General features: G+C 45.2%; 1 protein-coding gene across 4 annotated transcripts in view; it reads left to right on the forward strand.

The window, feature by feature from the left end:
- TBC1D8B (TBC1 domain family member 8B) overlaps positions 1–15,481 on the forward strand; it is a 56,281-nt gene extending 40,800 nt beyond the window's left edge. For 2 of the 4 annotated variants that reach the window (XM_019540239.1, XM_019540241.1), the window contains exons 12-21: positions 520–805; positions 2,068–2,197; positions 3,649–3,747; positions 4,907–4,975; positions 5,220–5,460; positions 6,474–6,539; positions 7,036–7,119; positions 8,704–8,757; positions 9,799–9,899; positions 10,513–15,481. In XM_019540239.1, the coding sequence (XP_019395784.1) occupies positions 520–805; positions 2,068–2,197; positions 3,649–3,747; positions 4,907–4,975; positions 5,220–5,460; positions 6,474–6,539; positions 7,036–7,119; positions 8,704–8,757; positions 9,799–9,899; positions 10,513–10,926 (1,544 nt within the window). In that variant the 3' untranslated portion in view covers positions 10,927–15,481. The remainder of the gene's footprint in view (positions 1–519; positions 806–2,067; positions 2,198–3,648; positions 3,748–4,906; positions 4,976–5,219; positions 5,461–6,473; positions 6,540–7,035; positions 7,120–8,703; positions 8,758–9,798; positions 9,900–10,512) is intronic. The other 2 variants (XM_019540240.1, XM_019540242.1) reach the window with 1 other exon arrangement.
- The last annotated feature ends 3,696 nt before the right edge of the window (positions 15,482–19,177 follow it).

The following is a 19,177-nucleotide window of genomic DNA, read 5'->3' on the forward strand; positions in this document are numbered from 1 at the left end:
GTCAGGAGGGACCTGCACAGGTCATCTAGCCTGACCCCCTGCCACAGGCAGGAATGAATGCTGGGTTCACAAGACCCCAGACAAGTGATCATCCAACCCCCTCTTGAATTTGCCCAAGGTAGGGGCGAGGACTACTTCCATGGGAAGTTGGTTCCAGATTTTGGCCACCCTAACTGTAAAATATTGCCTTTTCTCTTCCTGTTGCAAACAGGGTGCATTAAGTGTACTGGAGAAAAGAACCAACAACATTGACTATGCTCTCTCAAAAGTAATAGCATGTTCCTTCCTGGGCATGCCTCTGACTTTGTCTTCATGGCCCCCAACACATCCTGACCATGACTGGTATAGTAGTCCCACACCCTGACCTGCTCCTGTTGTTTCTGATGCCAGCCTATGGTGGTAATTCAGTCTGTGTTATGAGTAATGGCATTGCTACTGGCACCTGGGAAACGCTTAGAAAAACCTTCCGTCTGTTGGCAGTTGTAACATTTTGGTGACTGTGTCCTTATCCGCCTGCAGGTGCCTTGGTGGATCAGGCAGTGTTTGAGGAACTCATCAGGGATCACCTGCCTCAGCTGACGGACCACATGACAGACATGACCTTCTTCTCATCAATCTCCCTCTCCTGGTTCCTTACCCTTTTTATCAGTGTGCTGCCCATTGAAAGTGCAGTCAATGTGGTTGACTGTTTCTTTTATGATGGGATAAAAGCAATCCTGCAGCTGGGTCTTGCAGTGCTGGACTATAACATGGACAAACTCTTGACCTGTAAGGATGATGCAGAGGCAGTGACTGTTCTAAACAGGTAGTGGTGCATTTCTTAATTCCTGAAAGCAACTCAGGAACACAGTTGTAGTTGCATGTAGATCTGTCGCTTGGAAAAAGCAGACTAATTGTGCTGAGTGTAAAATAGCCAGCTCATGCTGAAATTCAGAGATGTGTGCCTGATTTTATTATGCTGCTTTGAAAACTGCAACCTTAGCTATTAAAACAAATACGCATTTTGTACATTTTAAAACTGATACAGAACATATGCAGACATTTATAATATCTGGACGCTTTCCCTTTTCTCACCAACCAAGCAACCCAGAGAATACTGCAGTACCCTAGATACTTCATACATTGGACTAGGGGCCCCTTAATCGTATTCTTATTGCAACGCCTGCTGGCTCCTCCATCCTTAAGCATTAGCGTTACAGTTGGAATAGTCAAGCCAAGATAATTAGTTTTGTCATGTGAGTTTAGTATAGAGTAGTGAGCCCCTAAATATGCCTGTTCAAAATGCATACTGAACCAGTGCAGGGTAGGCAAGAATTCCCTGGTTCAGGCTGTAACACCTTCCTCAGTTTAGTTGGTGTGGTGATGTTACTATTCTAAGTTACTGTGACAGAAGAGCAGGCACAGTGCACATCCTGTCCCCATACGAGCTCTGAGATCTGTTTATGGTACAGTAATGGTAGAGGGACATGACTACTAATCTTGGGTAGTTTTCAACTCAGAGCTGGAAACTCACAGGCTCATAGAATGGTATTAAGAGCTATTTGATCTGAGTTTTTTGTCAAGGAAATTTATCGTTACAACACACCATATAAACTAATACTGTACTTCAAATTCTAGCTGTGATGGCTTTAGATTATTAATTAAACAAGTAACCAAAGTACAGTATTGCAACCTAGGTTGACTAAAAGAAAGAATGGGGTCAGTTTGGGTTTTAACTAGGAAACCCAAACTGTATGAGTTTGGATACCTCCTTTTCCAGCTGGATTAAATCATGCCAGCCCATTTTGAATGGCTGCTTCTAACATTTTATCTAGTTGTAACCTTTTTTGGGGGCACACTTTGTACAACCTGCAGTAATTTGGTACAGTTCCAAAAAAGTTCACAGAAGATTTTCTGAAGCAGACAGGAAGCAGTAGATCTCCTAGATCTGTTCCTTTTGTCTCTGCCATTTAGGAAATATTCCTTTTCCTTGATCCACTTTCTTCTTCCCAGCATAGAAGACTCAGGTGTGGTTGTATCCACTTCTGCTTTAAGTCTGATGTCGCTAATTTAATGCGTCTCTTGCAGATTTTTTGACAGTGTCACTAACAAGGACAGCCCCTTACCTCCCGCTGTGCAGCAGGCTTCAAACCTGTCCAATGCTAAGAGTGACCACCCAAAAGTAGATATCACCGACCTGATCCGAGAGGCGAACGAAGTGCGTATTCTTCTGTTCATTATGTTGTGTGTAGACTCTGTACAGTATTGGGATTTATTTAATGTCTTTTAAAGGAAAGACCTTTTTTGCTGCACCAAATCTTGCCTCTCTTTCGTCAAGAAGTCCCCTAGCTGTCAGAACTCTCAGAATAAAGGGCAACAAGTAGAGCTGGTTGGGACATTTTTGACTGAATGAAATTTTGTTGGATTGTGCTGCTTCATTGACGCAGCGGTGTTTGATGGAAGTACAGCATGTCAGAATTCTGATACGGTTTTCATTGAAGTGACAGAGAGAGAGAGAGAGCTATGTTTTCTCTTTCTCGCACTCTGGCCTGGTGGTGAGGGCACCAACCTGAGATGTGGTATACACCTAGGTTCAAATACCTTCTGTGCCCAATTCAGAATAGTAAGGTGTGTTTTGTCATCATCATTCTGACTCTGGACCTGGGTTACCCGTATCTGAGGCCTGTGCTGAGACTGCCGAAATGTGCAATGAGAGCCTCTCTTCCCTTTCTAACCAGACTTCCCTGTTGTGATGCAATTCTTTTTCATGTGAAAAGGTTTGTTTTCATTTTGTTTAATGTGGAATGAATACAGATGTTGAAACATTGATGTTATTACAAAAGAGAACTGTCTTGCAGATGGCACCAGTTACTAACTGTGAGTAAGAGGCCAGTATTACACCTTGTGGTGGTGTTGCCTCACTCAGATTTGGTGAAGATTAAACGACACTGAATTCAAAGATGAAAATCTTAATGTGTGAATGATATTTGGTGCTATTCAGATCCTAAAATCCAGTGTCTGCAGGGTTTTCCTCCCCCATGTCTAACCCATCCAGGGTAGCCACTTCTGGTCCATAAGTAGAAAAGCCTGTAGTTTTTAGTACCTTTTATCTTAAGCTGAAGTTGTAAATTTGAAATCTGCTTTAGTTCAAGGAATTGCCTAATGGTATTGTCCCAGGAGCATGCCAGAGAGCTAGTTATGAATCACTCCCCTGCTTCTTCTTTGCTCCTGGAGAAAAGTGAACTACTAGCAGCTTTCATAGATATGCAGGTCTAGAAGGAACCTGAAAAGGTCATCTAGTTCAGCCCTCTGCACTAAAATAGGACAAGTATGTGTGGATCATGCTTGCTGGATCTTTGCCCAATTCAATGGCTCGCCACCTGTGGTCACTAAAGCTGTGGTGATAGGGTTGCAGGTAGTCCCGCCCAGCCCGGGTGTACAATGGAAGGGGCCACAGTGGCCTGCAAGAAACATTGAAGGTTGGTGATCTTGTTTGTCCTAAAAGTTTGGGAACCATTGGTCCAGACATCTGATACTAAAGCCCTTTTTAGCTGCCAGAAGGGTTTAGTGACACTGTGGATGACTCTGTCTGGAAAAAACTGATTTCATAGAATTTGTTTTTTGGGGTTTGTGTTTTTGTTTGTCTGTCCATTCCTCCCCAACCCGTAGAGATATGGTGATATTCGATATGAGGATGTCCAGAGCATGCGCAGCAGGAACAGGCTGTATGTAATCCAGACCCTTGAAGTTACTACAAAGCAGAATGTGGTGAGTGTCTTGGAAGGACTGAAGCCCTGGGCATTGCACAGCGGTTGATATTGTCTTTCCTCTGATAGGTTTCCTCCTCCTTGAGGGAAATGCAAGAGACTGAACAGTGACCCAGTGTGTTGCACCCTACAGGCTTAAATCCCCCTGGCCTGTCAGTAACTCAGTGTTTGCCCCGTGTTCTTTTGAATCTGAAAATCACAGTTTGACCTGCTGCTCTAGTTGCTGGGCAGCACCATCACCAACTGGCTTCAAAAGGGTTTAGCTTCTGTGATGCTTCACATGGATTGGATTAGGCTGACCTACGTTTCTGTGTGTCGCTGTTATATTGTTAATGCGTTTCCCTTAGAGACATGAGGCAATGTGAAAAGGCCTTAATGACACAGTAAAATGTTTCTTCACTTGATTCTGGAGCTGGGAAGCCAACTGAAATGCCACCAAAAAGATTTAACATGCTGGAACAAGATAAAAATAGCTTTTGAATGTGTTTATAGAATATGGGTGTCTGTAGTTGCAAAGTATCTCTTCTTTGGTTATAGCACAAGCTCCTGAAAATTCAGTCTCCCACCTGAAGGTTGTAGGCGGTTTCCTTTGTTTGCCGGCTTGTTTCAACGGCCAACATTCAAACCAGACAAATTAACAAGACTTCTGTCTATACTACAGTAAATAGTCACTCTGAAAACACTGTTACTGCAGCATTTAGTGCTGTGACCATGTGTGTTGTATTTCCTTTTGTAAGGTCAGGTATTCAGTGCCTGTGGACTCCGCTCTTGCAGCTGCCCTTGAGTTAGTGCACTGGAGTCCTTATTCCCTGCATTGGAAAATAAACTCTGTTTGTAAGGGCTGAACATGCCGTTTGTCACTTGCAAAGGAAGCTCACATTGGATGAGGGTAAAACATTTGGTATTTGAGAGCTATTGTCTTGGGCCTACAGCATAGGATAAACACCGGCATGGGATGCGCTGTGTGTTCATCCTCTGCTTTGGGGGGCTACATGTGATCCTTGATTTGTTTAGAAACAAGTTCCATGCCCATTGCATAAGTATGTCTGCAGAAAATATGAAGCAAGATTCAAACCAGCCCTCTAATATGAACTGAAATCTCTCAGCCTTTGGATCAAAGTGGGGAAAGTTACTGTGTATTTTATTTGAATTTGTTTCAGCTGCGTGTCGTATCCCAGGATGTAAAATTCAGTCCTAGCGACCGGGAAGAGCTTTATGAATTATTCAAGGTAATGAGCTGCTTTTCTCTTCAAGGCCCTTGTTTGCAAAATTATCGGTATGTTATGGTGAATATATAATAGGGACATGCCACCATTTCAGCACACTTTAAACAAAGATTTGAATCCTGCCTTTGATATCAACTTTTAATCAACCCAGAATCTTAAAAACAAACAGACAAAAAAAACCCCTCCGCTCTTCCCTCCTGCAAACAAAAAGGTCTTTCTGTTCCTGCAATGCCTTTTTCTTTTGTAGAAAGAACATTTTCTGTCTTGCTACTGGAGTGTAAATAGCTCAGTCCTGAGACACCACGATCCCAGTCTGCCTTACCTGGAACAGTATCGGATCGATTGCCAGCAGTTCCGGGTTCTCTATCATCTTTTGAGCCCGTGGGCATATTGTGCAAACAAGGACTCTCTCGCATTGTGGACGTTCAGGCTGCTGGATGAGAACTCGGATTGCCTTATAAACTTCAAAGAATTTGTCTGCGTGCTCGGTATGAAAATATCAGGTTTAAGTTCCGAATTTACATGAGATTTCCATTCTTTTTGTCACCCATTAGTGTTAACAGTGTTTGGTATGCTGCAGAGAAGTAGATTAAAGACCTGGGTAGATTGAGCTACCTGGCTGCAGAGTTCACTTAGGAGTGGGGGTGAACAACCAGTGTGAGTCTGACTGGTAATGGTGAAAACTTACTATTTATTGCATGTCCTTGTTTTGCTCTGCAGAATAGTTTCTTGTAGTAGCCGCAGACTTTACGTACTGCTAATTTTTCTGAAATACTCATCAATTAACGCAGTATCCATGTCGGGGCTATATTAGTAGACTGTAAGATTGAACTCTCAGTTAGGAAACAACTTATTGTGTTGCATAAGCTATCTGGTTGATGATAAATGCTTCCTCAAACTATGTCATCACACAGAGAGGATGTGTCTTGCAGCTAAGTTACCGTTCCTGCTGGAACAATATTTTTTCTTGACTTAAAGTGAATGTAAGTGGACAATTTTAATGTTATATTAATATGTTTTTTGCATCTCGTTCTAAATGGTGTTGTGCCCAAATCAAAAGTTGAAAGAAAATACAGAGAAATGTCAGCACTGTATTTCTTGGAGGATACAGTTTTCACATAGCAAGTGTTTACACATGCATGTGGCCCTGCCTATAATTCCAGCTTCTTTGCCTGCAATTTTTCACCCCATATTGGGGTGAAAGGCATATTCTGACTAGCCAACTAAACATTTACCTGCTGTCTAGCTTTTTAGCAATGTTTGAAAATGAGCTGATTGAACTATATTACCATGTCTACGAAACCCTACTCGCTTCATAGCGTAGACAAACCCTGAGGTCAGCATGCTGTCATTCTTACATCTTTCTGCAGCTCGTCCCTGTGCCAGGTAGCTGCATAATGCCCAGCTTTAGCCACCCCTGGCTATTCCTGCCTAGGTTCGTAGGGTTTTTCCAAAGCTTTGAACTAGTTAAATGAAGTGTCTTGCTCTTCTCCTTTGACAGATACTTTGTATAATGGAAGTTTCACCGACAAACTGAAGCTGCTTTTTAAGTTGCACATCCCTCCAGGTAAGTCAGTTGCTGTTGGTGTGTGTGGTCTTCTGGTTGTTGCTCTCTTCATCATCCTTTAACTTTCTAGCCCTACACATTGATTTCATGTCCCCCCCGCCCTTAGTATGGACCTCGCAGTACAAACCTACAGCTGTACTATGAGTACCTGCTAGACGCAGAGTGATTTATTCTCCTGGACCAGACCACTCCTACAGCATGTCTGCCTTATTTGCAAGGACGGACATATCATGTTGTCTGTGCTGTCAGCATAGATTGTTTGTTGTCATCAATTCTGAGGACCGTTTGTCCAGCACTGGGAATCTGAAGTGCTTGCTTAGGGCATGCATTCTCTATTCCTTCGTACTGTCTCTTTTCTTCTTCCTTTCTTTTCAGTTCATAGTGTACTGAGAAGCTTCAAGGGAGTTAGACGTTTCCTGGCTCTTTCTTAAAGGCTGATCATCTAAGCATGACAGTGCGCACTTAAAATTGGCTACATGAATTTTGTTTCTTGCAGCTTTTACTGAAGTGGAATCTCTAAGCCCTTCAAAAGGCACTGAACTTTCCAAAGAAGAGTTGATCCACTTCAGCCAGCTCACTGGTAAGCCCCCAGCATCTTTCATACAGCCCACAGAATTAGTAGTGCGAGTCTGTTACTTGTACTGTGGTAGATTTTAGCAGCTCTAATCAGTAATGGGCACAAATGCAGATGAAGAATGCTGGTATAAAATACAGGCACTGATGACATGAGGGCTAAATCATATCCTAGTTTCTTTAGAGCAGTTTCCTCTATCTTGACGCTTGGATTGCATCAGGCTGAAGGGCCAGTTGATGGCTAGATTCTGTGGCATACACTACCATAAGCAGCCTGGCTCAATTGTTTTGTTATTTATTGTATTAAAGTAGCACATAGGAGCCTCAGTACTGAGCTGTTTTGATAGGTGTTGTACAAATGAAAAACAAAAGCCATTCCCTGCCCCTTGTGCTATCTGAGACAAGGGGCAGTCGAAATGGAGGAATACAGGTGGGGGGACATAAGGTATCAGGTCACAGCCTCAGTGCACCAGTTAAATGTGTTCTTATGTTTTAATTTGACCGTATTTTCCCTAATATTACACACCCCAGATAAGACACGCACCTTATTTGTGGAAAGGCAGAATAAAGAGAAAAATATTTTTCCAGAGTTTAGCTTTGTCCCTACTTTATGCAGCCATATCTTCAAATCACTTGCTTTCCCTTCCTTACTTAACCAAAAGCTGAAAGCTTAGCTTTTGGAGAAGACTGGTGTCCATGGGTGGATCTGCGATTTTGAAAAGAGCTAAAAATTCTGCAAGGAGAGGAGAGACCAGGAGCAGCTAGCAGACGGGAAAATTGCCAGTGGAACTTCAAGAGCGTTACAAAGGAGAGACTACCATTAACACCTGTGGAGTGAAGAACAACAAGCCATTAAGTCAACTGATTCCCTCAGCTGCCTGAATAGCAATGCCACTGCTGCCAGCCGGCAGTTGGTTTTGGAGCAGGAATCAAAACAGGGTGCCTCTAACTGAGGCAGAAAAATGAGCTTTCCTGCTTAGGATGCATGTGCCGATTGTTGGGGAAAAAGGTACATGTGGTGTGTGAGAAAATACAGTCTCTGAGGGCTGACATTATACTTACCATTTTGCTCCAGGCATAAGCAAATGCTTCCTGTCCTAGGAGTATAATATCCAAATCCATACCCTTCCTGGCCTAGACTTCCTGGAGGTTTCAAAACCTTTGTCTTCCACTTCTGAAGTTGCACATCCTGAGATGGGCATCCAAATATGGGGGTCTCTAAAGAAAACTTCTGGGAAGTTCTTCTCATCTAAGGTCCTTCGTAAGCAAATGTTTAAGGGTAAAATTGACACCAGAAGTGCGATACCTACAGTAGTTGGGTACCACGTTCTACTGAGCACCAAATCTCTGGGGAGAATCTGTTTTACATTATGGCTTATCTTGCAACCTCTGGTTAGCTGTGCTGTCTGCGTGTTGACTTAGGAGGCAGAGAAATGTGTAGAGCTGCTTCTCTGTGGCAGTAGAGTTCAGTACAAAAGCAAGCATGTTTTTTAAGCGATGTGCGTCCGGAGGAAGAGACTCTTGTTCAAGGAAAAAACAGCATGCACTTGATCTCTCAAAGAAACAAATATTTTTTTCTTTTCAAATGTAGTTTCCTCTCCTGTGGACAGTCAGGAAGCTGATGCCTTGAAGAGCCCAGAAAAAGGTAAAATAATCCTGATCGGTGAATCGAGACAGTTGTTAGCCTTGTATTGCATTTGAGGGAGAGGAATTAAAGCTGTTTGTGGTGAGGAAGTATATTTTCCTAACTTATTAGCAGCTTGGATGGCCCGTGCTACCATGTGTAATGCGGTGCTGTTTGTATTAGCGTAGTTGTATTTATTCAGTACAGAGCACTGTCGGAAATGTCTTGTAGTTATACATCTATTCAGCCCTCGGCCTCCCTGAGTCTGCTGTGTAGAAACTAGATGGAGGATACAAACTTATTTCAAATGGGCTGCTAGCATCTGCCTAATAGTAATGACTCCTGGTCATTACTGTCTGAGCAGGTCTAGGTTTGAACTGGTGCCCCAGGGGAGAAACCCCGGTGTTTAATATTGGATGAGCCATTGTCTTCTTCCAGACAACTCCCGATTAATTCACACTTTAGAGGAGTCATTGTTGTTTGTTGCTGGATTGATACAGGTTGTGTCTGGAGTAATTCTAAACTATATACATTTTTAAGCACCTGGGAGACATTGCACCTGGACTATTTGCAAAAATGCTGCCTATCTGCAGCACAGGACTAAAATGGGTACTTCTAACCTGAGGTCATTCAAGTTTAGGAGGAGAGTTGGATTTAAATCCTCAAATCTAAACCAGACCTTGTAGCTGGATCTCATGCTAAGTCAGCCTGTGGCCACGATTTTGTGTACAATTTCTCCTGAGATTTGCAAGAAGATAGTCTTGTGAAAAACTATTTTATGCTGAAATCTTATGAGAACACCTTTTAAGCCTGAACTCGAACCTTAATGCCAATTCAGCTTCTAACCTGGATCTTGGCATGAGACGTCTCTGTTGGTATAGTTGTTTACAGGAAACGTTGCGTGGTGATTGTTTCCTTCTTTTCCCAGATGATCATTGCACCCAAACAAAAAATGTAAACCAAGTATTTCAGAACGTCTGTTACTTAATACAAGATATTTCCTTGGGGGTCTGGGATTGTGGCAGAGATCCAGCGCTTCTGATGTGTTCTTTTGTCCTCAAGCAGGTAAAGGGAAGGTTGATATTCAGGCTTATCTGAAGCAGTGGCAAGATGAGCTTCTTAAAAAAGAAGAAAATATCAAGGATTTGCCTAGAATGAACCAGGTGAACCATAATTTAATGGCTTTCAGTGTGCCAGTCGAAATGATCGTGGCTGTGTCCCCTTTAGATGACTTGGATTCAATGCAGATTAAATCCAGTCAAGTTATATTTAATTCAAGTGAGTTTAATTCAGTTGGAATCATTATATTCCACTGTTTGGAGATCCTTTGACTTCCAGACATGATGCCACCCATTTGGCTGTTTCCAAGCTTATCATCCAGGTTTTACAGGTAACAATTTCAGAGAGGTCTAAGGGACTTTAAACCTGATCGACACCTATTATTATTTAAAATAGTGCATAGGAGCCTGAGTCCTGGACCCAAACCCCCGTTGGTCCAAAAAGGAAACTCTGGCATTTGATTGGCTTGACACTGCAGCAGGATCTGGGCATATTTCTCTTTTGCTCTATAGTTATAATCAAGATCCATTCTCCTTCCTACATAAGGCAGTGAGCTTAGGCAAGCTGTGACAGGGAAATGGCTATTGTGCCGTTAGAGGGAAAATTAGGTTGTGTTCTTTATGCCCTTCTCAGTTAAAGCAGGTTGAGAGAGAAGCTTGTCGGTGAGAGAGCTGCTGTTGATGTTCTTTGAATAATCTCCTCATTGTCTCTCCCCAGTCACAGTTCATTCAGTTCTCAAAGACTCTGTACAACTTGTTCCATGGGGACCCCGAGGAGGAGTTGTTGTATCGGGCTATAGCAGTTGTAACCAGCCTCCTGCTGAAGATGGAAGAGGTTGGGAGAAGGCTGCAGAGTTCCACGTCACCAGGCAAAAGTCCGGCTGTGGCAGTGGCATCGACTGCTGAGGACCAAAAGAAACTGCAGGAGGAGAATGCACCACAGCAGCCTGAAAGCACTAAAATGCAGGGTCCTCCCAGTGAAGACCATGAATGGTCTTTTGCTTTTGAGCAGATCCTGGCATCCTTGCTAAATGAACCGGCCTTGGTGAGATTTTTTGAGAAACCCAGTGACATAAAAGCTAAAGTAGAAACTGCTAAAACTTCCCAACTGAAAGCAAGAAGCAGACTGTAACTTCCCCCCCATCTCTGCACCCTGTATTAACACACAGCGCTTACAAAAGGAGGGCTTTACTATAGGAACTGAGCCTGGAGTTTACCTTGTGAGTGGGGCTTGAGGGTTTAGCTGGACCCACCACAGAATAGTATGCTTTTTTGATGACAGTAAATTTAGTTTGAAGCACAATTGCTTCTTCACACTATTCACAGATTCACTGCACAAAGGACTGAAACAAGAGTGGCATTTTTTACCCCATTCAAGATATGCAATATTTTTAAACTTCTAAATGTTTAAAACATAGAGGGCATGTTGGCAACACTTTCTGTGTATCAGCTCTTACTGGTTACACTCCCTTGGACATGCTGCTCATCCTCAGAGTGATGAACGTAAGGATTTCTGCCATCTTCCATTAGAATGAATAGTGCTATCAAAATATTTCAATTTCTGGCTGGTCTGATTTCCAGGAAGCCATTTTTGAAGCTGTATGTAGACCTCTATCAATCCGGGATAGAAACCTCAGCCCTACTGATAGGAAATTGTGGTCTAGTAGCCTTTGTGGCCACCAGATCATGGTGATAGAGAAGAATGCCACGTCACTTTAGTGTTAATCTTTTTCTTGTTAGATTTCACTAGCTTAAAATGAAGAGTGGGTTTTAGAAATGGGCCTTTGTGTAGCATCCAGATTAGAATCCCAGTTTACCTAATGGTATCATTTCTGAACTGGATCCTTACAGCCCTGATGTTTGTGAATCCCGTGAATGTGCTGAACCTCCCCCTCTCTCCCCCAGTCCCACTCCAGGGTTTTCCTCCATCATCCCAGAGGAGAGTGTGACCACTGCCTGGTGGCATCCTCTCCTTGCAGAGCAGAGCTGGTCACTGGTAATCTTTTGGTTCCTCTGCTTCACAGTGTGAAGGCCGGGATGGGTCATCAAAAGCTTTAATCTCCTGTGAATTGGGCCCTAGTTTACTTGCTAGAGGCTCAAGGACCCCACCAAACAATGGCTGCTCTTTTTGCTGTGTGAGGCATATGAGATGATGTAAAGGGAGGCCTGTTTGCTCATCTGAAGGGCGCTGGAGACATGCAGGATCGTTTTCAAGGCCCCAAAATAGCAAGCTCCTAATAAGCTGATCTGTGACTGCTGAACCAGGTTACTGGCAGATTGCAGTGGACTCTGTTTTGTTAACTGTTATCAGCGCCTACAGCTTGTAACTATCTGCCTTTTTTTAGTGAACTTTCTTTTTGGATTATTGCCACTGTACATTTTTGTATCAGTCGACAGAGACAGCAACAGCAAAATCCTTCTGAGTCCCTCTGAAGTGGGACTTTTAATACATGTCGGCAGGGGGAAAAAGCAGCTTAGCTGGAATCCTCAACAATGGACCATCTTTATTGTAAGGATCCACTGAGGTATGCTCTGTGGGCGTGAGCATTATGTAGCTTGTATTTAAAGTGGCTTTGACAGAGGGGGGGGAGAACACCTTGTATTTATACATAAACTTGAGAACAGTGAACTGTTTAAAATGCATATTCCTAAAGCCTGCATGACAATTTCTCGCTGCAAAGCAACACTATTTTTATATGGTGTAAGGAGGTAGGGCAGGGTGTTGTAGCACTATTAGATGTCTTTCTGTGATGCTTAAATAGAGTAGGACCATCGCTGCTTTTTTTCTGATCTGGCAAGATGACAAGGAAATTCCACCACTACTTGCCATGTGAAAGCGACTGTCTCCTCTAAAGAAATTAGCCAGCAGGTATTCTCCAGGTCATAAGCAGTGAGTGTGTGTATCCATTCTTTCCTAATCTCAGGAATTAATAAGAACTCAAAACTCCAATGAGCAAGTATTAATTACGGACAATTATATAATACATAGAGTTCAGCTCTTGAGCAGCTTTCTTTAGAAACTTTCATAAAATAGATTGATATTATATAGCCTTGATTTGTATCTTGCAGGTTGAAGTATAAGCTGCATATAGCCTTTCCCATGTATTTTGTAAGGCAAAGTCAGGCAGCAGAGAATTGGATTGTATTTACTAGAAGTTTTTCACAATGCTTTCTGTAAGAGTTTAGAAAACAAAGCCAATCATTTTGATCTTGCCAGACAAACCTTTACTCAAGTGTGTAATTCTTAGGCACACAACTTTTCACATGAAATGGATTTTGCAGGATCTGACCCTATATTTTTAATTTCCAAAGACATTTCGCAGCAGGCAGTGTTTGCTGAGCCAGCTTAGAAGTTGAAAGGTTTCTTGAATTTTTAGTATTAGATCAAATTTTGTGGTGAGGAAACAACCAAGTTGTTTTCACCGATCATTATATGCAGGTTCCAATATATGCATGGAGAAGGTACTAAGGAAACCTGTGAAGTACGGTAGTCTCATGATATTAAATGGGTCCGTGACATAAGATAGGCACTTTTAAAAATGTCACATCATGCAATTTCTGTTACTGTTGTTCAAAGATAAGATATAGAGACATTTATTAAAGATATATATGGAAAGTCTGTATCTGTGTCTATAACACAGCTATATATTTATATGCAGAATGATCAGCAAATTCTTAAAATGGATTTAAAAGCGAGTATATCAGAAGTACAGTCCTCTGTTTATTTTTGTATTCTCCTGGGGCCTTTTGTCTGTCTTTAGTTCCTCTTATTTATTAAAAGTTTTTGGCCATTGAAAATATTTCTATTTTAATAATTCCATGATAAGCCCCTAGCTTAGTCCCGTAGGAAACAGCTGTAACGTTCTGTGCCAGACGAGCCGTGGGCAGCGGTGGTTCCCAGGTCTGTGGCAGGTCACGTTCGGTTGGGAAAGCTTGGAAGAAATGATGTTGCAACAGATGGGAGAGTCATGCAGTTGCTTAAGCAGAGTAGACCTGTTAAACTTGGTTCTCGGAAGCCGTGGATCAGATTCTTATCCCTGTTACACCAGCTTTTAGCTCTGCTCTGGTAGACACTTATCTGCAGCGACTGAATTCCCTGGAGAGTTGAAGGAAACATGCATGTTTCTTAGGGTTGTGCCCTTAGTTTGCTTTGACTGACTGATGTCCAGGGGGATGCTCTTGCTTTGTACGGGACAGCATCTGGCCCTGTGCGTCTCCACCTGCCCTGGTGGAGGGAGCCTGGCCAACAAAAGCAATATAAGCATAGTTGGTGGAGTGGAAGCTTTTCTTCCATGGAGCATCTGCTGGGAAGCTGCCTGGTCTAGTAACTAGACCCAGGGTGACCAAGCTTCTCAGACACCCTCCTTTGAAGTTGCGCAGCAGATGTAGCAGACAGGTGGGTCTGCTCCTTAGAGCGTTGCCTCTAAAATCCTCCCTGATGATGCAGAAACGAGCCTAGTCTGCTGTCCCAGCCCTTGTGAGGGACTGACTGCATCTCTTTGTCAAAGTCCAGTTGTCTCGTGTAGAAGGGCAGCGGCTTTGGCAGTGGCAGAGTCCCTGACCTGGGATTATTAGAGGAAACTTCCCTCTGGAATTTCACCTAATTTTCTTGAGCCAACAAGTTCAGTGCGATTTGTGCACTGGACAGGGCCCTTTGTTAGGCGCAGGGCAAAATGTCTTCAAGGTCTATCAGTGAGCACTGCGTGTCCCTGGTAGCTTTCCCCTGGAAGGGGAGGACATGCTGCTTGAACAGCAGAGAACAAGGGAGCTGGGAGGAGGCTTTCAAATAAAGGAGCACTGGGAGGATGCTGTCAGCTGTCTGTCTCTTGCCAAGATGTAGGGAAATGGGTGGTTTTCCATATGAAAGGGACACCGAACTGGAGAGTTCAGCAGAGACGTGGCCTGGTCGGACTCACGGTTCGTTGTTCAGGCCGTTGTGAAGTAGAACCAGGCGCTGTGAAACCGCAAGCATGATTTTGAAGGCAGCGTAAGGAGAGGCTCGTCCCTCCATGGCCTGACCTGCTGTCAGTATGATCTGAGCAGCCCTTCCTCATTCGCTGGGCAACGTACTTTGAGGCCATTACCATGGTGGTTGTCGCATAAAATAACTTTCTAAAACTGGGACCAGAATAGCCAAACGTGCTAACCTGAGGGACTGGCTAATGCAGGGGTAGTGTGTCCCCTTGTCCTCCCATGTGTACGACCTGGAAAGATGCGTTGTGGGATGCTTGGATAGACTTCGGAAGCTATAAGAGCGGCAAAGGGAAGCAGACAGCTAACCGTAACAGGAGCGTTGCTAGGCTGGAGCCACAAAATCAGTCTGGGAGTTAATATTACCCCATCACTTCTTGGTGTGTGCAAAAGACTGAGGGGAAAGCAGAACTTAGGTTGCTTTAAGACTGCGTATTTCCAACTTGCAGGGGATTGTTATAGTGCAAAGCCGAATGTTTCCAAGAAGTTAGGGATAGCTTCGACTTTTTAGAGGCCACAGAAGAGAGCCTCCGAGTTTCACGCTACTCTGCTCTTAGAGGAAAAACAGTAACTTTTACTGTTCCCTAACTAGATGCAGCTCCTGAGCGTGGTTGGTACGGTTGGCCAACATTGCGTGTTGTAGCTACATCATTAAAAGTTCATCACCCTGTTGTACTAAACAAAATACTGCAATGTAATTGTGGTGATTAGGATTTTAAAAATGCAGAACTAACAGCCTTGTTCCAGTTTGTTTGCAGAGAAATAAAAGTATCTTGTCCTTTTTTTGCTACCGTTCTGTCATCAAGAACGTGTTGTACGTGTGTGTGCGCCGGCACACTGGCCTGTTGTGCGCTGTGCTGTAACCAGCAGAGGCTCTGTAAATCTGATGGGACATCCAATAAACTTGTTTCACAGAAAGTCTATGTTGGAAACCTTATTTTACTTTCTCGCGTGGCCTTAAAGAAATCTTCAGGTTTGCCGTGGGGTTTGACCAGTCTGTTTTTTGCAGTGTTAGGGATGTTGGAGATGCTAGGATTAAGATTTTGGGACCTTATAAGGGTGGAGGTGGGGTATAGGTAACTTGCCTCTTTAGGAGACTTGTCTCTTTTCCCCATTTAAAGCCAAATCCTTCTCTCTTAGGCAGGTTTGTCTCCCTCCCAGTCAGACAATATCCTCCTTTCTGCCAGCCGCTCCTGACCTAGCTTTATTGCCTTCTGCCAGGAAATCCCAGCTTGTCTTGCATGTTATCCCCGCTGCTCCTCCTACGGGTGTATGTATAGATGTAAAGATGCCATAAGCCCATTGCTGCCCTCTGAATCCACGTTCCTACATGTTTAAGGACCCCATCTACAATCCTGGAGAAGAATTGGGCCGGACCCAAGCTACGGAGTAAAGAACACCAGCACGTGTAAGAGGTCTTAAAAGTATACTTTTATTTTTCTTCCAAAATACTATGTACAATCTGTTTAAAGCTTGTCAAGATGCAACAGCTACCATCCAATGGAGCTGCCCAGGGACGCATATTCGAGACAAGAATAAAATCTGTCCTGGGTTCGTCTTCATAAGACACTTCCTTTTTTCCATTACAAAATACTTTTAAGAATAGGAACATTTATAAATTCATCTCTATTTGACATCATATAAAATAGAACTAATATTCATATTCAATTCTAGGCTTTTTACATGGAATATGTTACAATATGTACAGTGACATTTCACTACGTTTGTCAAACCGGCCTACTTTTTAAAACTTTTTTTTTACCTTCCAGGCTATAGCTTATATGTACAAATATGCTAAAAGTGCAAGACTTAGATTAAAGCTGCCTGTGTTTGCCGAGGTTGGGGATTGCTTGGCCTGTCGGACATGTGCCCTGGAAAGCCTCACACTGCACCCCTTCTGCTGTAAGCGTCTCAGCTCATCTGGAGCCAGCTCCCTTGGTCGGGCGTAGTCAGTAGCGATCCCACAGGCTGAGCCAGTGCTGAGCCCCCAGCCGGCGGGGAGAACGTGTTTGCCACCACAAGCATCTTCTGAGTGTCCAACCCCAGCTACACTCGCTTCCTAACACTTTACAGAAATACTGGGTGTAGCTACCAGAGGTAATGAATCCAAATGACCCTGAAGAGAGTGGCTCTTTATTCATGTAATTTTGTTTTTTGAGAGAGAGAAGGGTGGGGGACAGGACCTTAGGCCACATCCCAGGGTCCTGATTTATCACGTGCCCAGACCCAGCACCCTGGGAGTCAGCGGGAGACTGCTTGAGTAAGGAACCATGCAGTAACTGAGTAAAACCTGAGAAGGGACCACAAGGGCCGGCCCTCCGGTGATTGTCTGAAAGCGCTGGCACCTACGGGCGAGGCATTTGCTGCCTGTGCCTCCCTCCGAAGCCAGAGTTGTCTGGTTGCTGGGTGTTTGACTGAGGGCGCCACCACGCAATGGCACGAAGCTGAAGGGTGCTTGTTCTTCCATAATAAAGTGCATGTCTTCAGTGAGGCCAATCCAAAAAAGGGGCTGTGGTTTCCCTCCAGCAACCCTCATTCTAGGACCGCCATTCCCTGCCGCTTTCCCTGCACCCTTGCACTGCCTCAACACAGGCAGCTCCATCGACACCCCCATCCACTACAGCTGCACCCAGCGGCAGGGGACGCAGCACACAGCTGTGATGCCAGCCTTGGGTGCACAGTTCTCCCAAGCAGTGCTCAAAAAACAGGCAGCTGTCTTTACTTTGTCCAGCTATTCTGCAAATGCCTCAACTGAAGACAGCCAGAGCCCTCTTTGTGCTCCTTTTCTACTCGCTGTAAAGCTAGAAGTGCCTCGCCATGGCCATGGCGGCTGCTGCAGGGGGCTTGAGCCAGGCCAGAGACAAGATCCTCCCCGCAGCCACCAGGGTGTAAAGTTAGAAGGCGGGTGTCTCTTCCTAAGAGGAGAGTCTGCACAATGCCTTTGCCTTCCTCTTATTCTGCTAAAACAAGGCTGTGTTTGTGGGGGGGAGAATGCAAAGCAAAGGGATAAAGCATGTGCAGAAGAAAGTGGAGGAAGGGGATTTGGCCGTGGCAGATGATCCCCTGATCCTCCAGGCACCCCCCCCCGAGGGCTGCAGGACATGGGAGCCCATCTTGGCACAAGCCTGTTGCAGCAGCCCGCTACTTGGTTCAAGCCTAGATAGGACTGAAAAGCAGCTCCGTGGGGGTCCAGCTCTGGCAGGGTGCTGGCGGGAGGAAGAAGAGGGGGAAGTTACAAGTGGAAATGAGGAGGGGCGGACTGGAGAAGGGGGAATTCCCAGTGCCCAGTTCATGACTCACTCATTTCAGGAAGAGGAAAAAAGGAGGAAAGCCCAGGCCCCGGGACCATTGCTGTGGTGCTGCACAGCACACCCTGCACCCCCTGTTGTGCTAAGGCAGGTGTGCTCTGGTTCCCCACAGCTGACGGGCATGCCAGGCGCACGCTGCCCCAGCGGCCAAGACAAACCCACTGCTGGAACAGGCACCTAAGGCCTCATGCCCTACCCCAGCGAATGGCAAAATGGGGGGATGGGGAGACTAGGGTTTGCTCTGATGTGCACAGGGTGGAAAACCTGTGCTGCTGCCGTTCCCAGACAAGGCCCCTCATGCTGCCGTCCTCCCGAGCGACGGGGGCAGGAGCAGGAGGTGAGGACTGCCCCAGCCATAGGAGCAAGGGGCTGCGCTGGTGACTTTCACCCCGAGCCAGTGACAGCAGCAGCACAGGGGTGACACACACAAACCACTTCTTCTTTTCCCTCTGCGCGTTCCCTTTCTACCCTCTGTGGTTACTGAGCACTAGCAGCGCCCCAAGCAAACGCCTCCATGGGGGTGGAGACAAAGCCAGCGGATCGCACCTAGGACCACGAGGCAGCAGCGACAGCATGGCCTAAGCTGCTTTTCCTGCACGGCACGTGATGGCCTCAGTGTAACCACCAGCGGAAGGGGTCAGCAGCTGGGTGGCGGGGAGAGGGGGCAGTTTGCACACCAGGAGTTAGCCCTGTTCAGGTATGAGGCCAAAAGCAGGTGGTTGCTTGTGGCTGTGGACAGTCTCTGTCCGGCACCAAAGAGAGCGCAACGTGGCGCTAACCTGAACACCCGGCCCCCGCCCCACCCCACCTGCTCCCAGCCTCGTCCCTCCACCCTGGCACAAGCCGTGCACTGGTAACACATGCGTGTGCGAGCTAGTCAGCAAGCTTCACGCCGCAGTGCCAGCCTGGCCAGCAGGTGCGACGGGGCTAGAGGACTACATTAGCAGCAGTGCGCACGTGCACTCGCCCCCTCTCAATATAATGAAAGGCTTTGTCTGTCGGGCTGGCTGTAACACTTTTGCCCGACGTGTAGGGTTGGACTCAAACCGGGGAGTGGGGTCAGCCCTGAAGCAGGTAGAGGGGGAGGGGGGTTGGGGGGGTGGA

Source organism: Crocodylus porosus, unplaced genomic scaffold, assembly GCF_001723895.1.
Source record: "Crocodylus porosus isolate Cpor-Errol unplaced genomic scaffold, CroPor_comp1, whole genome shotgun sequence".
NCBI lineage: Eukaryota > Metazoa > Chordata > Crocodylia > Crocodylidae > Crocodylus > Crocodylus porosus.